We start from the raw sequence: 24,657 nt of genomic DNA on the forward strand, positions 1-24,657 counted from the left end.
TAGCCAAGTTCCTTTACAAACATGTGACATTTTTGCAGAAACGAAACTCTTTAGTAAGTGGGAAACGAAACCCATAAAGCCACATGTTGATCGGGCCGCTCTCACTCAGGATCTCTCTTAAACGCCCCACACTGCCAAAGCGTCTGACGCGAGAAGATGGATATGATTTCCGTGCTGTTCAACGCTCTCGCACTGCTGTCGGTGTTGGGACGAACTGGGGCAAGAACATCATCGCCCAATACAACCCCTTCAGGTACCGTTTTTCACATACACACATACAGACACAGGTTGTATTGTAGCGATCCTCTATATGAGGCACGTTACAATTCCCACCAAGTGCGTCAATGCTATTGGCACGATGTGTAGGGTGTTTTTCTTTCATGTCAGTGACCGGGGTTCGCTTCGTTGCCCCACCGTTCGTTACACTGCATTTGGTCTGGGTTCTTTGAAGTGTACAGCAACAAATCACTTTTTACAGATAATATTTGATTGATTGATTGATTGCTGATGGAGGGATTCATTAGTGATTGATTCTCTGCCCCCAGGCACAGGCCCCTTCACCTCAGACCTGCGTGGTCAGATGTTTACAGTGTCATATTCGTATAGTATAGGTTTCACCATGTACACAGACGCAATCTTTCCCTCTCCTTCCCCCACCGTCTACCCTTCTCCTTCCTCTTCCTCTGCCTACTCCTCTCCCTACCCCTCTCCTTCCTCCTCCTCTCCCTACCCTTCTCCTTCCTCCTCCTCTCCCCCTCCCCCCTCTCCCACCTCCCTTCCTCCCCTCCTCTCCTCCCTACCCTTCTCCTTCCACCTCTACTTCCTCCTCCCCTTCATCCTCCTCTGCCTACTCCTCTCCCTACCCCACCACCTCCCCTTCCTCCTCCTCTGCCTACTCCTCTCCCTCCCCCACCACCTCCCCTTCCTCCTCCTCTGCCTACTCCTCTCCCTACCCTTCTCCTTCCACTTCTCTTTCCTCCTCCTCTGCCTATCCGTCTCCCTACCCCTCTCCTTCCTCCTCCTCTCCCTTCCCAAGCACCTCCCCCTCTCCCACCACCTACCCCTCTCCTTCTCCCTCCTCCTCTCCCTCTCCCTCGCCCTCCACCACCACCTACCCCTCTCGTTCTCCTTCTCCCTCCTCTCCCTACTCTTCTCCTTCCAACTCTCCTTCTCCTTCCACCTCTCCTTCTCCCTCCTCTCCCTACTCTTCTCCTTCTCCTTCCACCTCTTCTTCTCCCTCCTCTCCATATACCTCATATCCCTACACCACCCCCTCTCCCTCTCTCTCTGCTCTGACTGTGTGTCTGCGTTACATGGCTGAGGAGGGAAAAGACTTGACTCTCTTCAGCCTCACTCAGGGGAACTACTGGAACCTGTTACTGGAAAGGAACAGTGGGATGGACTACCTCTCCACCCATTCCTCCTCTCAGTCCTTCCGCTCCTATAGGCTGCTGTGGTCCATCACTGAGCCACGCCCATGGACCAGCCTGTGCGTTACCTGGGAGAAAAACACGGGTGTAGCCCAGGTGTGGAGGGGCAGGACTGTCAGTATCAGGAAGAGGGTGTTTGGCCAGGTAAGAGGAAATAAAGTGGTGAAGATGAGGGAGAGGGAGGAAGAGACAGGTTGAGGGGGTGGGGGAATAGGTGAGAGAGAGGGTGAGCTCCAAAAGCATTGGGACAGTGACACATGTTGTTGTTGTTTTGGCTCTGTACTCCAGCACTTGGGTTTTGATACGATACAAAATGGCAAATGCATTTCAAGCTTGATGTAGTCATTGGGTACTATGAATATGGGACCAAATACTGACATTTTTAGTACTTTATTACACATACACTTAAGTAAATTTGTCCCAATACTTTTGGTCCCCTAAAATGGGGGAACTATGTATAAAAAGTTCTGTAATTTCTAAACATTTCACCCGATATGGATAAAAATACTCTCAACTTAATGCTAACAGCCTACACTCTCATAGTCATGTATCATTTCAAATCCAAAGTGCTGGAGTACAGAGCCAAAACAAACAAAAAATGGTTTATTATATAGCGTGCCTTCAGAAAGTATTCAAACACATTTCCTTTTCCACATTTTGTTGTGTTACAGCCTGAACTTAACATTTATTAAATTGAGATTTGTTTGGTGACTGGCCTAAACTCAACTTTGACATTATGGGGTATTGTGTGATGTAAAAAAAAATATTTGCAAATTATTAAAAATGAAAAGCTGAAATGATTTGGGGTCAATACGTATTCAACCGCTTAGTTAAGGCAAGCCAAGTTCAGGAGTAAAGATGTGCTTAACAAGTCACATAATATGTATCATGGACTCACTCTGTGTGTAATAATAGTGTTGGAAAGGGAATGGAGCTAAGCGCAGGCAAAATCCTAGAGGAAAACTTGGTTCAGTCTGCTTTCCATCAGACAATGGGAGATTAATTCACCTTTCAGCAGCACAATAACCTAAAACATCTACCCTGGAGTTACTTACCAAGAAGACAGTGTATTTTCCTGAGTGGCCGAATTACAGTTCTGATTTAAATCTACTTCCAAATCTATGGCAAGACCTGAAAATGGTTGTCGAGCAATGATCAACCAATTTGACAGAGATTGAAGCATTTTGAAAAGTATAATGGGCAAATGTTGCACAATCCAGGTGTGGAAAGCTCTTATAGACTTACCAAAGAGACTTGCGGCTGTAATCACTGCCAAAGGTGCTTCTACAAAGTATTAATTCAGGGGTATGAATACTTATGCAAATTAGATATTTATGTAATTATTTTTCTATAAATTTGGAAACATTTGTAATAACTTGTTTTCTTTTCACTTTGTCATTATGGGGTATTGTGTGTAGGTGGGTGAGACAAATATATATTTAATACATGTTTTATTCAGGCTGTAACACAACAAAATGTGGAATAAGTCAAGGGGTATAAAGGCACTGTATTATCATGTTTTCTAATTAAATGGTGTGTGTGTGTGTGTGTGTGTGTGTGTGTGTGTGTAGGTGACTAATGGGCCTCCTGTCTTGAAAGTGTATAAGTTTGAGGGGCAGGTAACTGACGTGGAAGTGTGGGACAGCGTCCTCTCCCCAAGCTGGATAATGTCCTACATGTCTGGGTGGCAGTCCTACTGGTCCTACACCCCTGGTAATGTGCTGACCTGGTCCAAGGCCATCTACTCCACCAATGGTGAGGTTCTCCTGGAGAGAAACACCTACAACTCTGACCATCAGCCTATCAGAGGCCAGCGCCAGCACCCAAGACCAATGAGAAGGAAGAAAATGAGGAAATGTGAATGGAAGAAGAGAGCGAGGGCAGAGCAGATAGCGAGAACACGGCCGTAGGGGAGAGTAGTGATTGCCATTAACCCTTACTAAGATGTACAGTATGTTCCATCTTCATGTATGACCCAGCAATGCTCCTTACTTGTGAATCACTCTGGATGAATGTCTGCTCAAATTATGATTCTGTGATTTCCCATGTTTGCCCTGATGGTCCCCAGGGTCAAATTAAGTGCTACTCTGGCTGATGTTCAGGTCGTTTGCCCCTTGCGTCTTCCATGTCTGTCAGCTAAGTATCTCCGCTAGCCAAGTGTGGACGTGAGCTCACCTCGCTAGCTATGATACTGCTAACCGTTAGAGCTGTGGCACCACCTCCTCCCTGACGGAAAACACATCACACTTTATGCTCAGCACATAACCTGCCGGGGAAATCTGACCCAGCAGGCAAAATGAAAACCAATGAAATCAGCAGTTCTCAGGCAGGCTAGAAGCACAATATTGTTACTGTTGCATCACATTGGATGACCACAAGTAACTTAAGTTACATACTGCAGCTTTAAATGATTGTTATAGGATTTTGTGTATTGTTAAATCATTTTAATGATTGCTAGATGATTTAAAAGATTGTTAAAATGAAGCACGTGGCAAATTAAAAGTCATTGGTGAGAAACGTGTGTGTTATATTTATTGCAATAGGCTTAACCTCGGTCTGTGAAACTGATATAATAGAAATTCACATGATTCATATGTTTAAGGTAATGGTAAGATCATGACTAAATGATTCATATGTAAGGTAATGGTAAGATCATGACTAAATGATTCATATGTTTAAGGTAATGGTAAGATCATGACTAAATTATTCATATGTTTATGGTAATGGTAAGATCATGACTAAATTATTTATATGTTTAAGGTAATGGTAAGATCATGACTAAATGATTTATATGTTTAAGGTAATGGTAAGATCATGACTACATGATTCATATGTTTAAGGTAATGGTAAGATCATGACTACATGATTCATATGTTTAAGGTAATGGTAAGATCATGACTACATGATTCATATGTTTAAGGTAATGGTAAGATCATGACTAAATGATTCATATGTAAGGTAATGGTAAGATCATGACTAAATGATTCATATGTTTATGGTAATGGTAAGATCATGACTAAATGATTCATATGTTTAAGGTAATGGTAAGATCATGACTACATGATTCATATGTTTAAGGTAATGGTAAGATCATGACTACATGATTCATATGTTTAAGGTAATGGTAAGATCATGACTAAATGATTCATATGTTTAAGGTAATGGTAAGATCATGACTAAAAGTATTCCACCCTGTCACTGTATAATGTATGACATTTATTAGAATCATAAAACTATAATCTGATGATGTGTGTAGCTTTAGTCAGAATTAGAACAATGACCGTTTGTTCCTTTTTAGTATGAAAGCAGGGTGAAAGTGTGAAACAAATGATAAGAGGAGCTATCGACAGACAAGTTGTACTACTGTGTTCCTTACAGGACATTCTGTCTCCACCCGTGGAGGGGAGAAACTGTTAGGCTTGCAGAACCATTATGAAACATGTTACAGAATAAAGAAACAATGTGTCTGTGTAGTGGAAAAACACAGACTGTCTGAGCAAGGCGTAGCTTAAGATTTGAACTTGTGTATATACCCTGCAGGCGCTACACAAAACGTAGAAATAAAATATAAAACATGCCTTACCTTTGACAAGCTTCTTTTGTTGGCACTCCAATATGTCCCATAAGCATCACAATTGGTCCTTTTGTTCGATTAATTCCGTCCATATATATCCAAAATGTCAATTTATTTGGCGCGTTTGATCCAGAAAAAAACAGCTTCCAAATTGCGCAACAAAATATCTCAAAAGTTGCCTGTAAACTTTGGCAAAACATTTCAAACTACTTTTGTAATACAACTTTAGGTATTTTTAAACGTTAATAATCAATCAAATTGAAGACGGGTCTATCTGTTTTCAATAGAGGACGAGAGGAAACTAACGCTACTTTTCAAGTCTTGCGCACTCTCAACAGCGTTACCTTTTTCCAAGATGGCCGTACTTCTTCATTGCACAAAGGAATAACCTCAACCAAATTCCAAAGACTGGTGACATCCAGTGGAAGGGGTGGAACTGAAAACAAGTGATATTGTTTCCCAATGAGATCTCACTGAACAGATAGAAAAAAAATTCTGAACTGTTAGTCCTTGGGGGTTTTGCCTGCTACATAAGTTCTGTTATACTGACAGACATGATTCAAACAGTTTTAGAAACTTCAGAGTGTTTTCTATCCACATCTACTAATAATATGCATATCTTATATTCTTGGCAAGAGTAGCAGGAAGTTGAAATTGGGCACGGTATTTATCCAAAAGTGAAAATGCTTCCCCCTATACCTTAAGAAGTTAAAGTTGCCCAGTACGATGAGTGGTGATCCATCATTGGGAAATTAGCTTATCGAGGTGTCAAGCCATGAGGTTGAAGGAATTGTCCATAGAGCTCTGAGACAGGATTGTGTTGAGGCACAGGTCTGGGGAAGGGTACCAAAACATTTCTTCAGCATTGAAGGTCCCCAAGAACACAATGTCCTCCATCGTTCTTAAATGGAAGAATTTCGGAAGCACAATCGGGGGAGAAGGGCCATGGTCAGGGAGGTGACCAAGAACACGGTGGTCACTCTGACACAGCTCCAGAGTTCCTATGGCGAGATGGAAGAACCATCCAGAAGAACAACCATCTCTGCAGCACTCCACCAATCAGGCTTTTATGGTAGAGTGGCCAGCCGGAAGCCACTCCTCAATAAAAAAGGCACATGACAGCCCACTTGGAGTTTGCCAAAGTGCCTTTCCTAAAGGATTCTGACCATGAGAAACAAGATTTTCTGGTCTGATGACACCAAGATTGAACTCTTTGGCCTGAATCACGTGTGGAGAAAATCTGGCACCATCTCTACGGTGAAGCATGGGGGTGGCAGCATCATGCTGTGGGAATGTTTTTAAGCGGCAAGGACTGGGAGACTAGTCAGGATCGAGGGAAAGATGAACGGAGCAAAGTACAGAGAGATCCTTGATGAAAACCTGCTCCAGAGGGCTCAGGACCTGAGTGGGGGCAAAGGGTCACCTTCCTACAGAACAACGACCCTAAGCACACAGCCAAGACAATGCAGCAGTGGCTTTGGGACAAGTCTTTGAATGTCCTTGCGTGGCCCAGCCAGAGCCCGGACTTGAACCCGTTCTAACATCTCTGGAGAGACCTGAAAATAGCTGTGCACCGACACTCCCCATCCAACCTGACAGAGCTTGAGAGGATCTGCAGAGAAGAATGGGAGAAACTCCCCAAATACAGGTGTGCCAAGCTTGTAGCATCATACCCAAGAAAACTTGATGTAATCGCTGCCAAAGTTGCTTCAACAAAGTACTGAGTAAAGGGTCTGAATACTTATGTAAATGTGATATTTCAGTTTCTAATTTTAATACATTTGCAGAAGAAAAAAAAATCAAAAACCCTGTTTTTCCTTTGTCATTATGGGGTATTGTGTGTAGATTGATGAGCGGGAAAAAAACGATTTAATCCAATTTAGAATAAGGCTGTGAGGTCTGAATACTTTCCGTATGCACTGCATGATGAGAGGAACTCAGAACCTAACGACCGCAGAGCAGAAGGTCCAAACGCTGCCGGAGACTAGGAATTCCACATGGGTTGCGTGAGCAGGGCACACTAATATGTGTGTGTCTGTGTGCATGTGTGTACGTGGGTGAGTGTTTGTGTGTTCCCACCTGTGTTTATGGGTCGTTGTTTCCTGTTTTGTGTTTTTTCACCTTACAGAGACTGTTTCATGTCGTTCACTCGCTTTGTTGTTTTTTTTGTCATTCAGTGTTCAGTTTATTTAATAAAATTGACAATGAACACTTACCACGCTGCGTGTTGGTCCGATGATTCCTATTCCTCATCATCAGACGAAGAGGACAGCCGTTACACGGCCATAGAGACAAAAACATGTTAAACCATTAACACAACTTCCCAGTTGTTTAATTTCCATGACAGTCCCATAATAACACATTATGTATTGTTTCTATGTATACCCTGGAGAACAGCAACAGCCCAGGCAGGCAGGAAGGTTTTGAGGTGTGTGTGACTTGAAAATGCATCTCTCCCTCCTGCTTGACATAATCATTCCAATGGGATAATAGCTACAAGTCTCATCCACCAGCCTGGATACGAAGTTAGCCCACTACAGTACGCAGGTGAATAGTCAAGACACTACACTGCCCTCGAGTGTCTTGAATAGGCACTGCACCTCACACAGACAACAGGGTCGTGTTCAGGAGAGTTCAGCCGCATACTGGATATTGCAGATATAAGTGCGATGAATAGAGTTGAAATGATGCCTTACTACACATGTCAAAGAGGTATGTCAGTTCTACACAATATATTTCTATCTGTGTGCTTCAGTGACTCGGTCACAGGAATGGGAGGGAATTATGTTGTGTGTGTGTGTGTGTTGTAAAATAAAGTAAGGTAGGTGAAAGTAGACCTTTCAAAACAGCTGGTCAATAACATTGTGTAGGTCTACAGTGTGTGCATTTTTTGTTTTCATAATATGATATAAATGTAATCTTGGTGGTTTGTATGTTGTTAGTATCAGGGCACAAGGCGAGACTTCAGATGCAGACACAGGAGGCAGATGGTTGGAGTCTGAGATGTTTATTGAAATAAAAGGGGGTAGGGAAGAGAATGGTCGTGGACAGGCAAAAGGTCAAAACCAGTTCAGAGTCCAAAAACAGGCAAGGGTCAAAACCAGGAGGACTAGCAAAAAGAGAATAGAGAAGGCAGGCGCACAGGAAAAACACACTGGTTGACTTGGACATAAAAGACGAACTGGCACAAAGAGACAGGAAACACAGGGATAAATACACTGGGGAAAACAAGTGACACCTGGGGGGAGAGGAGACAATCACAAGGACAGGTGAAACAGATCAGAGTGTGACAGTTAGCCCTATTAGCCTACTGTATTGTTGCTGTATGACTACGGGGCTAATTCAGCCGGCCTAAAACATACTGTAAGAGTGACATTTCTGCAGAACTGAAACTCTTCAGTAAATGGGAAATTAAACCCATAGGCCTACATATTTGCTATTGGGGCCGTTGTGGCGGATGAATCAGAATTAGTTAGGTAACATAGATAATTACGATGTTTTATTTGCATAATATGCTTATGTGAGATACTTGTCATTAGAATGTATCATTTTCGACTATAGTGTTGGCAGTTGCACTTCTCCCTCAGCTAGGGCTCAGTCACTTGGGGCCCAGAGAGGGGAGAGGTCAGGTTTGCCTTTCACATGTCCCTGGTGCTATGCAGAATATCAGAAAGGGAAGAGGACAGGAGGAAACATTGTCTTCATATGTGAATGTGTCTTTACCTATTCTAAACCATGTGAAGGAATGGTGTGATTAATGGGGAACCAATTACTTGTCTCCACAATGTCTGTGCACTTATCCTGGGATAGTATATGTCCTAGAGGCTCACTCCCCTCAGTTAGCTTGTCCAGGAGTGGGGTCGAGAGGGAGTTTACTTGAGAATGGGAGTATCTAGAGTTGACAATTGAGTTATGCCTTGGATGAGGTAATGTTTTTGTACTATGAAGTACCAGGAACGAGATTAGAACCTCGTTTTAGAGACCAAACTGAGCGATAATTTATAGCGAATGCTATCTGGCTAAGGGTTACTCCTTTCTCAAGTAAAAGTCCCTTTGTGAAGAGTTCCTAAGATCTGTGGTTCGTCATGTAGGTTGAGAGGGGTGTATCTTGGCTATAAAAGATCTTTATACTTTTCTGGTGGCACTTTTCAATGGTTCATTAGAGATAGCGCATCATTGAAAGTCAAAGGCTATTGCAAAGCTTAATTATGATTAAAGATGTAGTTTAAGTATAACTCTGACTGGTGTGTAGTTTGTAACTCTCCTCATTTGGTAAAGCAGAAAAATGACACCACACCATTCTCACTCTTATGATTTTACTTCTCTAATACTCCTCACACTGTGTCTGGCTCGAGAAGATGATTTCCAATCTTCTTAACCTCTTCAGTCGACCCACTACTTTTTTGAACATTTTGTTAAAAATCGCGCAACATTTCAGCGCCCTGCTACTCATGCCAGGAATATAGTACGTTCATATGGTTAGAATGTGTGGATAGGAAACCCTCGGACGTTTTTAAAACGGGTTAAATCACGACTGTGGCTATTACATAACGTGCGTTACATCGGAAAGCGCAGGAAAACCTGATCACAGAAAATGGAAATAAATATCCTTGCGCCACTTCCAGCAATTGTTAACAGTGAGCCGAATTAGATAAGACCGAGCATTCAACTCCCACAGCATCCCCATGTTGTCTAGAGTCTTGTGAATTGAATCATCTTTGATTCTTGGTTGAACCGAAAGAGGGGCACGACTTACCTCCGGTCTCCGCCCAGATCATTCCGGAAGAGCTCTCTCCTGAAATTTTTTCCAAGACGACAGCTAATGATTTCTACATCGCCTATGGATGATTTTTATCGCTTATTAACGTTTACTAATACCTAAAGTAGCATTACAAACGTATTTCGAAGTGTTTTGTGAAAGTTTATCGTCTACTTTTTGCATTTTAAAAAATGACGTTACGTTGTGAAATCGCTGTTTTTTTCGTTTATCACACAGTCTACATATAACGATATCTTGGCTTTATATGGCCCGATTTAATCGAAATAAAGACCCAATAGTGTTTATGGGACATCTAGGAGTGCCAACAAAGAAGATGGTGAAAGGTAATGACTGTTTTCTATTTTATTGTGCGGTTTGTGTAACGCCGAAATGCTAATTATTTTGTTTACGTCCCCTGCTGTGCTTTTCTGTTGTAGTGTATTGGTGCATGCTATCAGATAATAGCTTCTCATGCTGTCGCCGAAAAGCATTTTAAAAATCTGACTTGTTGCCTGGATTCACAACGAGTGTAGCTTTAATTTGATACCCTGCATGTGTATTTTAATGAACTTTTGAGTTTTAACTAATACTATTAGCATTTAGCGTAGCGCATTTGCATTTCCAGGGCTCTAGTTGGGACACAAGCGTCCCAAGAAGAGGCAAGAGGTTAATGCTCTCGTGCTGCTGTTGGCATTGGGCCGAACTGGGGCAAGATACCAAACAACATCATCTTCAAATATGCCCACACACTCCAGGTAGCACATGTGATTCCTTGGAAGTTGTGGGAACATAGGTTTTTGGTTTCCCATTGGTTCTGAGAACGAAGCCATAAGTTTCCAGACCGTTACCGTAAAATTAACATTCTGAGAACATTAGGGAACTTACATTTTTAGGTTGCAGGGAGGTTCAGAGAATGTTTTTCTATGTTTCCCTGAAAGTTTTCCTCTGAGGTTTTATTGACATTCTGATAATGAAAATGATTGGTTATTTGAAGGTAATTAAATAACGTTCTGAGAACACGTTCCAATAAGACTCAATAACTCTGTTAGCTTAGTTTACTCGTTTCGAACTCCAAGCACAGATAGGACACATGGAAATGTATTTGATTGGACATTAATCATGCAAACACATTTCTTTTATATTGTTGCATGGCGTCAGTGAGATGCAAACCATGTTTAGTCTATTCAATCATACCGTATTTCAAAGGACTCATTAAGATCAGGTGTGGCCAATTAGTGGACGCGGCAAACACACCTGAATACACTTGCGACATTCTCAGGAAACTAGTCTAGAACCAAAAATATATTATATTCTAAGACCATGTTCTTTGTATGTAAGTTGATGGAATATTCTCCTAACCCTACACATGAATGTTTTTGCCACATTCCCATGAAACATGTCTAGAACATTAATATCTAATGTTTTGAGAACATGGTTGCCATGTTCTGTGTATGCTTGGTGGGACGTTGATGGAATATTCTCCTAACCCACAGAAAACTAGACATTTCAATGTTCTTGCAATGTTCCCATGAAACGTGTCTAGAACATTAGTACCTTATGTTCTGAGAACATGGTAACCACGTTCTGGGTAGGTTATATTTGACATTACGGGAACAATATCTTAGAAACATAACATGAAAACATTAGTAAATGACCTAATGCGACTCTTAAGGGAACGTTCTCTAATGTTGTGGGAACGTTTGCTGTTATCTGGGCACCTGAACGCACACACCCACACACACAAGACGTTAGGTCTGGGTTCTTTGAAGTGTTCCGTGACAAATTACTTATATAGTAGTGCTATACATAATATTGGATTGATTGATGGATTGTCTGACAGATTGTTGATTGATTGATTCTCTGCCCCCAGTTCCCACCACAGACCTGCGTGGTCGAATGTTTACAGTGTCGAACGACGGGGGATTTATCATGTACACAGACGCGGTCTCTCCCACTTCTTCTCCCTCCTCTCCATACACCTCATATCCCTACACCACCCCCTCTCCCTCTCTCTCTGCTCTGACTGTGTGTCTGCGTTACATGGCTGAGGAGGGAAAAGACTTGACTCTCTTCAGCCTCACTCAGGGGAACTACTGGAACCTGTTACTGGAAAGGAACAGTGGGATGGACTACCTCTCCACCCATTCCTCCTCTCAGTCCTTCCGCTCCTATAGGCTGTTATCAAAGTACATCACAGACATAGACCACCGCCCTTGGACCAATCTGTGTGTTACTTGGGAAGCAGAGACGGGTGTGGCCCAGGTGTGGAGGGGCGGGACTGTCAGCGTTAGGAAGAGAGTGCTTGGACAGGTAAGAGGGGAGAGTGGGGAGACAACATAGAGGGGGAGACTGGGAAAGGAGAGTGGGGGAGGATAGGGGAGAGAGAGGGTGATATACACTGCCTTCAAAAGGTATTCACACCCTTGACTTTTTCCACATTTTGTTGAGTTACAAATTGGGATTCAAATGGATGTAATTGTCTTTTTTTTCAATGATGTAAACAAAATATGTCAAAGTGGAAGAAAAATTATTATATTTTTTGAAGATTAATGAAAAATAAAACACTAATATATCTTAATTAGATAAGTATTCAACCCCCTGAGTCAATACATGTTAGAATGACCTTTGGCAGCGATTACAGTCTTTTTGGATAAATCTCTAAGAGTTTTGCACACCTGAATTGTACAATATTTGCTTTTTTTTTTAAATCTTCAAGATCTGTCAAGTTGGTTATTGATCATTGCTAGACAGCCATTTTCAAGTCTTGACATAGATTTTCAGGCTGATTTAAGTCAAAACTGTAACTATGCCACTCAGAAACATTCAATGTAGTTATGGTAAGCAACTCCAGTGTATATTTGGCATTGAATTTTAGGTTATTATCATGCTAAAAGATTAATTTGTCTCTCAGGGTCTATTGAAAAGCAGACTGTACCAGGTTTCCTGCTAGGATTTTACCTGTGCTTAGCTCTATTCCATTTATTTGTATCCCCACAAAAAACTCCCTAGTCCTTACCGATGACAAGCATACCCATAACATCATGCAGCCACCACCGAGCTTAAAAATATGATGTAATGTGTTGTTATGGATTTTCCCCAAACATAATGCTTGGTATTCAGGACATATAGTATATTTCTTTGCCACATTTTTTTGCAGTATTATTTTAGTGCCTCATTGCAAACAGGATGCATGTTTTGGAATAATTTATTTTCTGTAGACTTCCTTCAGATTCTGTACAGACTACAATGTTAATCCATCCTCAGTTTCTCCTATCACAGGCATTAAACTCTGAAACTGTTTTAAAGTCATGTTAACCAATATCATCGCACACAGAGTCCATACAACTTATTGTATGACTTGTTAAGCAAATGTTTACTCCTGAATGTATTTAGGCCATAACAAGGGGGTTGAATACTTGGATGATAGCGGGGTGACTTCAGGAAACAGCAGAGGGAGCGCCCCCCTATCCACATCGATGGGACAGTAGTGGAGAAGGTGGAAAGTTTTAAGTTCCTCGGTGTACACATCACGGACAAAGTGAAATGTTCCACCCACACAGACAGCATCGTGAAGAAGGCGCAGCAGCGCCTCTTCAACCTCAGGAAGCTGAAGAATTTTGTCTTGTCACCGAAAACACTCACAAACTTTTACAGATGAACAATTGAGAGCATCCTGTCGGGCTGTATCACTGCCTGATATGGCAACTGCTCCACCTACAACCGTAAGGCTCTCCAGAGGGTAGTGCGGTCTGCACAACGCATCATCGGTGGCAAACTACCTGCCCCCCAGGACACCTACATCACAGGGATGCCAAAAAGATCATCAAGGACAACAACCACCACTGCCTGTTCACCCCTCTATCATCCAGAAGGCGAGGTCAGTACAGGTGCATCAAAGCTGAGACCGAGAGACTGAAAAACAGCTTCCATCTCAAGGCCATCAGACTGTTAAACAGCCACCACTAACATTGAGTGGCTGCTGCCAACATACTGACTCAAATCTCTAGCCACTTTAATAATTAATAATTGGATGTAATAACTGTATCACTAGTCACTTTAAACAATGTCACTTTATATCATGTTTACATACCATACACTACTCATCTCATATGTACAGTATATACTGTACTCTATACCATCTACTGCATCTTGCCTATGTCGCACGGCCATCGCTCATCCATATATTTATATGTACATATTCTAATTCATCCCTTTACACTTGTGTGTATAAGGTAGTTGTTGGGGAATTGTTTGATTATTTGTTAGATATTACTGCGCCGTCGCATTTCGCGACAGTCGCATTAACATCTGCTAACCATGTGTATGTGAACAATAAAATTAGATTAGATTTAATTTGATTTGAAAACATTTCAGTTTAAAATGTTTTATTAATTTGTGAAAATGTCAACAACAAAAAATCCACTTTGACATTGTGGCATTGTGGGGTATTGTGTGTGTAGATCAGTGGCACAAACATTTAATTTAATCAATGTAAAATTCAAGCTGTAACACAACAAATGATGGAAAAAGTCAAGGGGTGTGAGTTTCTGATAGCACTGTAATTGCACCACAGCTGGCCTTGAGCCTCTTAACGTGAGTCGTGGGGTAGTAAGGAAAGACACAAGACACATTTAAAATCAAATCAAATCAAACGAACCGGGGGCACCGTAGGGAGAGTTAAAGTGACTATGCATAGATTATAAACAGAGTAGCAGCAACGTAAAAGAGGGGTCTGGGTAGCCCATTGATGAGCTGTTCAGGAGTCTTACAGCTTGGGGGTAGAAGCTGTTAAGAAGCCTTTTGGACCTCGACTTGGTGCTCCGGTACCGTATACAACAGACCTTACAGTGAATCGTTTTCCAATCACTTCATTGCAAGACCGGAAACCCCATTGTCATTTGTTAATTCAAATAACTCAACCCTGCATACAAATCCCATTGGCTATTTGCAACCATTTTTTACATCTAAACTCATCAACACAAAATACAATTCTCAACACACCACACTTCTCCCCGGAAATTCTCACTTCCTCTGAAAACATCCTTGATGAACATCATGGGTTTTCCAAAACAGTTTCACTTATCAACTCATATACAACCTGTTTACAGATCCAATCGGTCCGGAGGCCTTCTGACCCTTTTTGGCCTCGCATGACGCTCTGGGCCCTCAGGCTCACGGCCTGGCACAATCTGTGTCTCTGGCCTCGCATGACGCTCACGGCCTGGCACAATCTGTGTCTCTGGCCTCGCATGACGCTCTGGGCCCTCAGGCTCACGGCCTGGCACAATCTGTGTCTCTGGCCTCGCATGACGCTCTGGGCCCTCAGGCTCACGGCCTGGCACAATCTGTGTATCTGGCCTCGCATGACGCTCTGGGCCCTCAGGCTCACGGCCTGGCACAATCTGTGTCTCTGGCCTCGCATGACGCTCTGGGCCCTCAGGCTCACGGCCTGGCACAATCTGTGTCTCTGGCCTCGCATGACGCTCTGGGCCCTCAGGCTCACGGCCTGGCACAATCTGTGTCTCTGGCCTCGCATGACGCTCTGGGCCCTCAGGCTCAGGGCCTCGCATGACGCTCTGGGCCCTCAGGCTCACTGCCTCGCATGACGCTCTGGGCCCTCAGGCTCACGGCCTGGCACAATCTGTGTCTCTGGCCTCGCATGACGCTCTGGGCCCTCAGGCTCACGGCCTGGCACAATCTGTGTCTCTGGCCTCGCATGACGCTCTGGGCCCTCAGGCTCACGGCCTGGCACAATCTGTGTCTCTGGCCTCGCATGACGCTCTGGGCCCTCAGGCTCACGGCCTCGCACAATCTGTGTCTCTGTATGCGTGACTGTCACAGTCGTAGTTCCCAAGTCCCAATCAGAAATGTTCCACTCTGACACATTCAGGTCTTCTCTTTGATTGTGTTGCATCATCATTTGATTCACATGCTTCTTTTTTTAAATTATATTTTATACCCCCTTTTTATATCCCCAATTTCGTGGTATCCAATTGTTAGTAGCTACTATCTTGTCTCATCGCTACAACTCCCGTATGGGCTCGGGAGAGACGAAGGTTGAAAGTAATGCGTCCTCCGATGCACAACCCAACCAAGCCGCACTGCTTCTTAACACAGCGCGCATCCAACCAACAGCTGGCGCTGCCGCATAGCGCCCTTAACCACTGCGCCACGCGGAAGGCCCTTTGATCCACATGCTTCTTACACAATTTTCCCTCAGGCTGCACTACATGCAAGTACCGAGTTTCCAATCCCAGGTAGCCATTTTTCCTCTCCTCCCCGGTAATCTCGGAAAGCGCTGTTTGTTCAGACTGAAAAAAATGAATAGCTTGCTGAAAACCGGGCTGAAAACCTGGGTTTAACCAATGATAACCTTGTTCTAAACTGTCTTTTTATGAACAACTCTGCTGGAGTTTTTCCAGTTGTGGCATGCGGCGTATTCCTGTAGGCGAACAGAACGTTGTCCACACTATGCTGTACAGACCATCCTGATCACTTGTCCTTCTCTAGTGGCCGTTTTAGATTCTGTACAAGTCGCTCTGCTGCGCCATTTGAAGCTGCATGGCACGTACGGAGCCGACTCGATGTGTTTCACCCCATTCAACTGGAAGGATGTCTCCAACTTTTTTGACACCAGCTGCGGCCAATTGTCTGAAACCCACTCCTCAACTAACCCGTAGGCTGAGAACATTCCCCGGAGTGTCTCTACCAACCGGTGCTTTCCCTTTAGAGCAAAATCTATATGGATACGCTGCTAGGGCCTCTCAGGCCATTTCCAAGGATGCACTGGTGCAAGGTTCGGCCTATATCTATTAGACTGACACACCTGGCATCTCTTCACCATGTCTTCTGTCTGAGTCTAACCTGGGCCACCAAAAGTGGCTCCATATGCAAGAGCTTTCATTTTGACCATGCCCCAGTGGTTTTGATGTAGCTCCCTCTGTAGAGGGCACCACCGCTCTCACACCCCATAACACAGTCACTTTCTACAGTGAGCTCATCCCATTCTCACCCAATAAGGCTTTAGTTCAGGATCAGTAACATGGTTAGGCCACCCTGTAAGTGTGAAGTGCTTCACCTTAGCCAAACCCTTGTCCTTGGTAGTTTCCCTGGCTATGTCCTTCGTTAAAATGGGAAGTACATCTAAAAATGACACTCGATAGTTTGGATTGCTCTCTGCCCCCTCTTCATGGGAAGCCTAGATAACCCATCTGCATTAGCATGCCGCTGAGAGGACTTGTATTGTATAAAATACTGATATGCAACTAGTATTAACACCCACCTCTGGAGTCTGGCTGCTGCTAGAGCTGGAACTCTTGTTTTTGGTCCTAGTATTTTCACAAGTCGCTGATGGTCTGTCAGCAATGTAAACTTACGACCATATAGGTAGTCATGGCATTTCATTACCCCAAATATGATCCCTAAGGCCTCCTTCTCTATTTGGGCATACTTGTATTTGGGTTGAGTTATTTGAATTAACAAATGACAATGGGGTTCCCATTCCTGCATTGAAGTGATTTGATTACGAGATGGAAGGACGGTAAAAGTTCAATGATGTATTAGAGAGTTGGGCTGAAGACACTGTAGAGAATAGTCTAATGTAATGTGCTACGGAGAACATTAAATCAATCTGTTCCGTTTATTATAAGTGTGCTTCGGAATCTTCAGTAAAAGAACCAAAACATTTTAACAGTTAACGCAATCATTTTAGTGAACAATTCAAAAAATCTGAATTCTGATTGGCACACACACACACACACACAATTGTCTTGTCTGAACACCGTCTATGGTACAGGGGAGTCAAGGGCTCACTCCACAACCCTCTCTGCAACCTGTAAAACAAGGAGTTCTCAATGAGTTAAATACTACTATCCGGGTTCTTAAGGATATTGTGTCTTTCCCAAAAGTTTAGCAATGTGCATTGGTAGTTCATTGGTATTTAACTTATTTAAAAAAAAAATCATATCTGTGCTTTGACCAGAAAAACCTGAAATCATATGCATTTGCTAGGTTTTAAATCCAAATGGAAAAACAAAACATGACTCAATCCAATGCTTTAATGAAGGTTGCCATTGTTGCACACTTAGGGAGGTAAAGCAGGGTTTCTCAAACTATGGGTCAGGACCCAAAGTGGGCCCTGGGTATGTGAGAGGTGGGTCGCAAGTTGATACATTTAGAATCAAATATAATAATATGTCTTATTCGTTTGGGTTGTTGGAGGACAGTGAATTCCTAATTTGGGTCCCGAGCTGAACCCCTGAGGTAGAGAACCGGGACATAACACAAATCACGTCACATACACACAAAGGTGAAGAGAGAGAGAGAATGCTGTATTGGTCAGAGAGCAGACTGGGAGCAGAACCTCAGCAGAAACCTGATGGGGAAAGACGGTCACCACCTGGGCCAAAGTAGTGTCACTGACTGTTGGAGTACTTTGTAAGAGACATTTTGGCAGTATGTGGTCGGGATTTAAGAACACTGTGCAGCTCAGAAAGCGCACCGAGAATGATTACTTCCGGTGTAGCAGTGACATTGGTTGTGATGGCAGTGCGTCTAATTCTGCAATCAAAAGATGGAGGAGGAGGAAGCCTTCATCCTGCATCATCATAAGTCTCTGCACTCACGGTGATAAAGGCAGGGATGGCGTGCGCCTGTTCTTGAGGAGAAACGTGTGTTGAAGGAATAAGAGGGAGAAAACAAACAGAAAGGAAAAGTAGGCAGCTTGAACTGGACATCAAATATCTACCAACACTGGTGCCCTCCATGTTTAAAAGCAGTGAGGAGAGGAGTGACGTGAGAGCTCCCACTAGGATGGACTCAACGAAAAAATCTGAACGCTAAAACAAAACCCAAACTCTCGTTCCATGTACACACCGAACGTGCAACCTAAGGATAGGATACACAGTACACACAGGAGGACGAAGGACAATATTAATCCTCATCCAGACCCTGGCCCATGTCTCAATTTTATTTATCCGTTATTTTACCAGGTAAGTTGACTGAGAACACGTTCTCATTTGCAGCAACGACCTGGGGAATAGTTACAGGGTAGAGGAGGGGGATGAATGAGCCAATTGTAAACTGGGGATTATTAGGTGACTGTGATGGTTTGAGGGCCAGATTGGGAATTTAGCCAGGAAAATCAGACCCCAAGAAATGTTCAGGCTCAACCATATATCTGTCAGAGCCCTTGATACCAGTAGATTCAGGTCCCTCTTAGACCCCATAAGTCAAACGCTCCTAACTCTAACTGAAAATACCCCCCATGTATCTAGTTTGATATGTGAAGATGGTCACTCACATGGATTTTATTTTATTAGGATATTTTTTTATCCTCATTTGGACTGATCTTCCAAGAGTCCTTAAACATTCAAATACAATTCATAATACGATCACATATAACACACTGTTACAGACATAATACACTAACATATTGTCACGCCCTGACCATAGACAGCCATTGTTTCTCTATGGTGAAGTGGGTCAGGGTGTGACTGGGTGTGATCTAGTTCATTTATTTCTATGTGGTGTTCTAAGTTTATTTTCTATGTTGGTGATTTGTATGATTCCCAATTAGAGGCAGCTGTTGTCTGTAATTGGGGATCATATTTAAGTAACTGTTTTTCCCCCACCTGTGTTTATGGGATATTGTTTTTGAGTTAGTGCACGTAGCATCGCTGTTGTCACGGTTCGTTGTTAGTTTGTTTCTTTTTGTCTTTGCTTAGTTTCACTTTCTAATAAATAATGTGGAACTCAACATCCGCTGCGCCTTGGTCTGACATTTATTCCAGCAAACGTGACACATATTGACCAGATAAATACTAATAGTATTTAATATATAATATAATAAAATAGTCTAAAAAGATTGATTCATCTACCATAGTCCAGCACAACTTTCCTATGTATTATATTTAAATGGTTTCCAAAGTATTATTTGAATTTATATATTGAAAGGTTTCTGGTTTGCTCAGTCAATTATTCAATTTATTTATTGCTCTAAATCTAAATGTTATTTAGCCTATTTCTCTTTTCTGTCTGGATAACACAGATGGTGGACAATCTATTCCTAGTATTGACTGAATGACTGTCTCTTACCAACTGAATACTGTTGTGAATAGAGTTTTAAATGGTGTATGTTAGGAAATAAAATGTGTTTTTTCTCTCGATTAACTTGTTGATTGATGACCAACCAAGAGCATTGCGCATGACTACAACAGAATAACCATATCTCCACAAAGCACAATCCTTGCTGCTTTGTTCTGTGAAATCGGCAACCTCCTAATTTCATTTACTGAGCAGTGTACAAAAGAAAGGAAACGCTCAAGGAGTACATCACCTTTCTACAAGAAGAGGGATCTGTTCTGGCTCCTCATAGGATCGTTGCTGCCTGCCTCTCAACCAAACCAATAGCAACGCTCTTGCTAACCAGCAAACAGCTGGTGTTGTTGACACACAGGAAGCAAGAGTAAGAACTGGAGACACACTGAGGAAGGCGCAAGCTGAAACATATCCTTGTAGTGTATTAAGACATTTTGCTACTAAGAATTTAGCACGGGTACTAAAGATCCAGACAGACATAAGGTTGCAAAAAACATAATCTATAAATTCCCTGGTTTCCCAGAAATCCTGGTTGGAGGCTTCTGGATTTCCTGCTTTTTCCCCAACTGATTCCAGGAATCGTCCAACCGGGATTTCAGGAAAACAAGGGAAATGATTCAAAGTTCCTGGAATTTTGCAACGTATACACACAGTGCACAAAACATTATGAACACCTGCTCTTTCCATGACAGACTGACCAGGTGAATCCAGATGAAAACTACGATCCCTTATTGATGTCATTTGTTAAATCCACTTAAAGAAGTTAAAGAAGGAATTTTAAGCCTTGAGACAATTGAGACATGGAGTTTGTATGTGTGTCCTTCAGAGGGTGAATGGACAAGACAAAATATTGAAGTGCCTTTGAGCGGGGTATGGTCCCAGACGCACCAGTTTGTCGCGAGAACTGCTACGCTGCTCGGGTTCTCACGCTCAACAGTTCCCCGTGTGTATCAAGAATAGTCCACCACCCAAAGGACATCCAGCCGACTTGACACAACCGTGGGAAGGAAGCATTGAGTCAACATGTGCCAGCAACCCTGTGGAAAGCTGACAAATTGAGACTGTTCTGAGGTTATTAACCCGCAAATCACCAGGTCCTGAAAGGACCACTTCTCCCTACTCCCTCAAGCTGTAGTGTTTGAGGACATCATTGGTAGAAATTTTGCAGATGACCTTGTGCACCATGGTGTTGAGGTCCCCCCAGGTAACGGAAGTAATGGATCTAAAATGACAAAATTGAGTGGCAGTTATCCCATCATCCCGAATACTGTGATGTACAACAGATTGTTGTGGGAAGTTCTGGGAACATTTTCAAAGACTAAGATACATACCATCTCTTTCCATCTTGTGGTGGCCTCCTTCAGACTCCTGCAGAGGTCCTCCAACTCCTCCTTGGTCCTACAAGGTCTATGCAGGACATCGTCTGGCAGGTCTTGCGCTCCAGCGGCTGTCTCTGAATTGCCAGTTCCACCTGGTTCTCGATAATTGTTTCCAGCTTCATCAGCATGGTTGTTTGGAATCCTGCAATAGATTTAAGTCGAGTATGAAGGGTACAGTTAAGTCAACTTAATTTAAATATGTTTCAATGCTTAGTGAATAATCTTACCATAACATCCACACACCCTTGTCAAAATGCACTATGAAAGTTGCCTCTAAATCTGTGATTATCCAAGTAAATAATGTCCATGATACTTTTATTCAGTACGTCATAACCTAAAAACACGTAGCAACTCTTAAGATTAAAGCTAGAATCCTTATGTAACGATCTTCGTCTTCATCGAATGAGGAAGGATCGGACCAAAACACAGGAAACAACTACTCACAAACACCAGGTGGGAAAAGGCTACCTAAGTATGGTTCTCAATCAGAGACAACAATAGACAGCTGCCTCTGATTGGGAACCATACCAGGCCAAACGCATAGAAAAGAAAACATAGAAAAACAACATAGAATGCCCACCCCAACTCACCCCCCGACCAAACCAAAATAGAGACATAAAAAATCAACTAAGGCCAGGGCGTGACACCTTAGTTGCTACATCCATTTTTGAACTTGTGAATTAATGATGTATACCCATTGATTATTGAAGAATTTACCTTATAAATGCCTCATGAGCTTAGTTCAACTGTCGTACCCCACCAGAACGCAAAATATAAGTTCATTTTACTCAAATGTTTGTAAACAATGTAAATCTAAAGAAACACGGTATATCCTCAAAGCATGGAACATTATCATTTTACTCAATATGTATTCTTCAGTGTTTATTTACTATCACAGAGGACATGTCCTCCGCTTCCGGGTGGAGAGACTGCGGAACGAGTGGAGAAACTTTGGGACTGTGTTGCTTTACTGTTGGGTGGAGAGATGTCTTTGACACAAAATTAATCACGTTAACATTAGAAACTGTCACACCCATGACTGCATGGCCAGGCACGACTCCAACACCATCATTAAGTTTGCCGATGACACAACAGTGGTCGGCCTGATCACCGACAACGATGAGACAGCCTATAGGGAGGAGGTCAGAAACCGTGGTGTGGTGCCATGACAACATCCTCTCCCTCAACGTGATCAAGACAAAGGAGATGATTGTGGACTACAGGAAAAAGAGGACCGAGCACGCCCCCATTCTCATTGACGGGGCTGTAGTGGAGCAGGTTGAGAGCTTCAAGTTCCTTGGTGTCCACATCATCAACAAACTATCATATTCCAAGCACACCAAGACAGTCATGAAGAGGGCAAGACAAAACCTATTCTCCCTCAGGAGACTGAAAAGATTTGGCATGGTTCCTCAGATTCTCAAAAGGTTCTACAGCTGCACCATTGAGAGCATCCTGACTGGTTGCATCACTGCCTGGTATGTCAACTGCTCGGCTTCCGACCGCAAGGCACTACAGAGGATAGTGCGTACGGCCCAGTACATCATTGAGGCCAAGCTTCCTGCCATCCAGAGGAAGGCCCTAAAAAATTTCAAAGATTCCTGCCACCCTAATCATAGACTGTTCTCTCTGCTACCACACGGCAAGCAGTACCGGAGCGCCAAGCCTAGATCTAAACAGCTTCTACCCCAAAACCACAAGACATAGTTCAGGCTGCAAAGTATGACACCACAAAATAAGGTCCATTGTTTCAATATACATTACTTCAATGTTTTTTAATACCAATGTACTGTAAGCCATTTATTTACCTCTGCTCCTTGACACTCTTGCAGGTACGCTTGTTGAAGAAATGTCTGTGAGACTAAATGAATCACGTTAATAATAACAGATGTCTCATCTACAGTGTGTCACATGCCAGTGTTCATTTGCAAGTTCTGGTCCAAAAGTATGGCCCAATCTCAACTCCATTTGGTGATCATTACAATTTACCCTATGATAGGCCAGATGTAAGTTTCACCGTATTGTTATGGCCCAACAAATCATCTCAGATCTCCACAAGTGCATAGGGATTGGTCCTACGACAGAACAAAATAAGGTCTATTGTTTTGATGTGAATTGCTTCAATGTTTTTAAACATTCCGAAGTTACTGTAAGCCATTAACCCTCTGCAGTGGGACTGTGTTGCACTATGGCTGGGTGGACTGATGTCCTCGAGACCAAAATTAATCACATGTTTATATCAATAAGCATCGAATGTCACACTTCAATTGAAAATACAGACTCAAGTATGACCCGACAAAATAGGGTCCACTTTTTCAAAATAGGGTCCACTTTTTCGATGTTTTTAAATACTATCAAGTTACTGTAAGCCCTTTCCCTTTGCTAAGGGATGGTCTTCCAGAAAGTTCTGACAGACTAAATTAAATCACAGGTTAACAGTAAGAGACATCTAATATATGTCACGCTTCATTTGAAAGTTCCTAATTTAGCACCACTAAGACAGGTACAAACAGAGCCTAAAACATAAGTTCAACGTGACCTGCTAGGGCACTGTAACGTTAACTGCTAGTTATATAGATTACCGATATTACCATGACTTTGATAGTCTCGAAAGTATGAGGGTTCCATTTTTTTCCTGGATGCGTTGTTTTTTTCTTTCATTACGATCCGTCTCATAATTAGATGTCTCCTCCGCCCAGGTAGCTTTCTTCTTTGCTCGGTCATGTGACTTTTTACTCTATTTTTGTTTGCAAATGTGAATGTAATGCTCGCACTGGAACACAGCCCCGCATCCCTACCATCACACTGTTGTCGTTTACACAAAATCGGTCCATTTTAAATCCCAATCTGGGTCAGATGGGCATCAGCTTACTCTATTGCCAACATGACAAGCTAAAATATGACCTTACAGTGTTAGGCAAGTACAGTATATTCAGGTTATAGTATTGTAGAGAACAATCTAATGATTAATTATATGTCATTTATAATGACAGAGGGCAAACCAAACTCAATTTTGACCATTTCGTAGCACCCTCTTGAATTGCCACGTTTTTCTCTGCATTGTACAGCAGTGAGTGAACGCCCTATAAAATGCAAATAGTGTGTGCTAGCTAGCTATTGTTAGCTACAACTGCGCCAACAAAATTCCATTAGCATTAACACAACCCAATGACAACAAGTATGATAACTTTTGTCTATTCCAATACTAGTTTGATAGCTAACGTTAACGCTTGCTTAATTTGTAGCCAAATGGCTTGCTATTTGACGTTAACTAGCTAGCTACCATTGGCTAGAACATTAACTACCTAGCTGATCAGCTAGGACTATCCAAACTAACATTAATGTTAGCTAGTCAACTGACGCCATTTATGTAGCTAGCATTATGTAGCTAACCTTACTTGTGCTTTATAACATTAG

At 42.6% G+C, this 24,657-nt stretch overlaps 2 protein-coding genes across 8 annotated transcripts in view; one reads left to right on the top strand and one right to left on the bottom strand.

Annotated features, from left to right (window-relative positions):
• The first annotated feature begins 85 nt into the window (after nucleotides 1-85).
• Nucleotides 86-3,947, top strand: LOC115101045 (uncharacterized). Its single transcript, XM_065004720.1, has 4 exons — nucleotides 86-253; nucleotides 546-744; nucleotides 815-1,574; nucleotides 3,002-3,947. The coding sequence occupies exons 1-4, from the start codon at nucleotides 157-159 to the stop codon at nucleotides 3,338-3,340; spliced, it is 1,395 nt and encodes a 464-aa protein (XP_064860792.1). The 5' UTR covers nucleotides 86-156; the 3' UTR covers nucleotides 3,341-3,947.
• A 4,048-nt stretch (nucleotides 3,948-7,995) lies between these two features.
• LOC115101047 (putative golgin subfamily A member 6-like protein 3) overlaps nucleotides 7,996-24,657 on the bottom strand; it is a 44,521-nt gene continuing 27,859 nt past the window's right edge. For 5 of the 7 annotated variants that reach the window (XR_010459895.1, XR_010459894.1, XR_010459896.1 and 2 more), the window contains 2 exons: nucleotides 21,193-21,382; nucleotides 7,996-21,083 (listed from right to left, as the gene is read on the bottom strand). Coding sequence is in view for 1 of the 7 variants with exons in the window: in XM_065004722.1 (XP_064860794.1) it covers nucleotides 14,817-15,299 (483 nt within the window). In the remaining 6 variants the exon portion in view is untranslated. The remainder of the gene's footprint in view (nucleotides 21,084-21,192; nucleotides 21,383-24,657) is intronic. The other 2 variants (XR_010459898.1, XR_003859247.2) reach the window with 2 other exon arrangements.

Source organism: Oncorhynchus nerka, linkage group LG19 (genome assembly GCF_034236695.1).
Source record: "Oncorhynchus nerka isolate Pitt River linkage group LG19, Oner_Uvic_2.0, whole genome shotgun sequence".
NCBI lineage: Eukaryota > Metazoa > Chordata > Actinopteri > Salmoniformes > Salmonidae > Oncorhynchus > Oncorhynchus nerka.

Excerpts from the sequence above, each read along its gene's own strand:
- LOC115101045 (XM_065004720.1), top strand. The coding sequence starts at position 157 with ATGGATATGATTTCCGTGCTGTTCAACGCTCTCGCACTGCTGTCGGTG. Across the intron at positions 254-545 it reads GCCCAATACAACCCCTTCAG|GCACAGGCCCCTTCACCTCA; the intron begins GTACCGTTTTTC and ends CTCTGCCCCCAG. Across the intron at positions 745-814 it reads CCCTACCCTTCTCCTTCCTC|CTCTACTTCCTCCTCCCCTT; the intron begins CTCCTCTCCCCC and ends TTCTCCTTCCAC.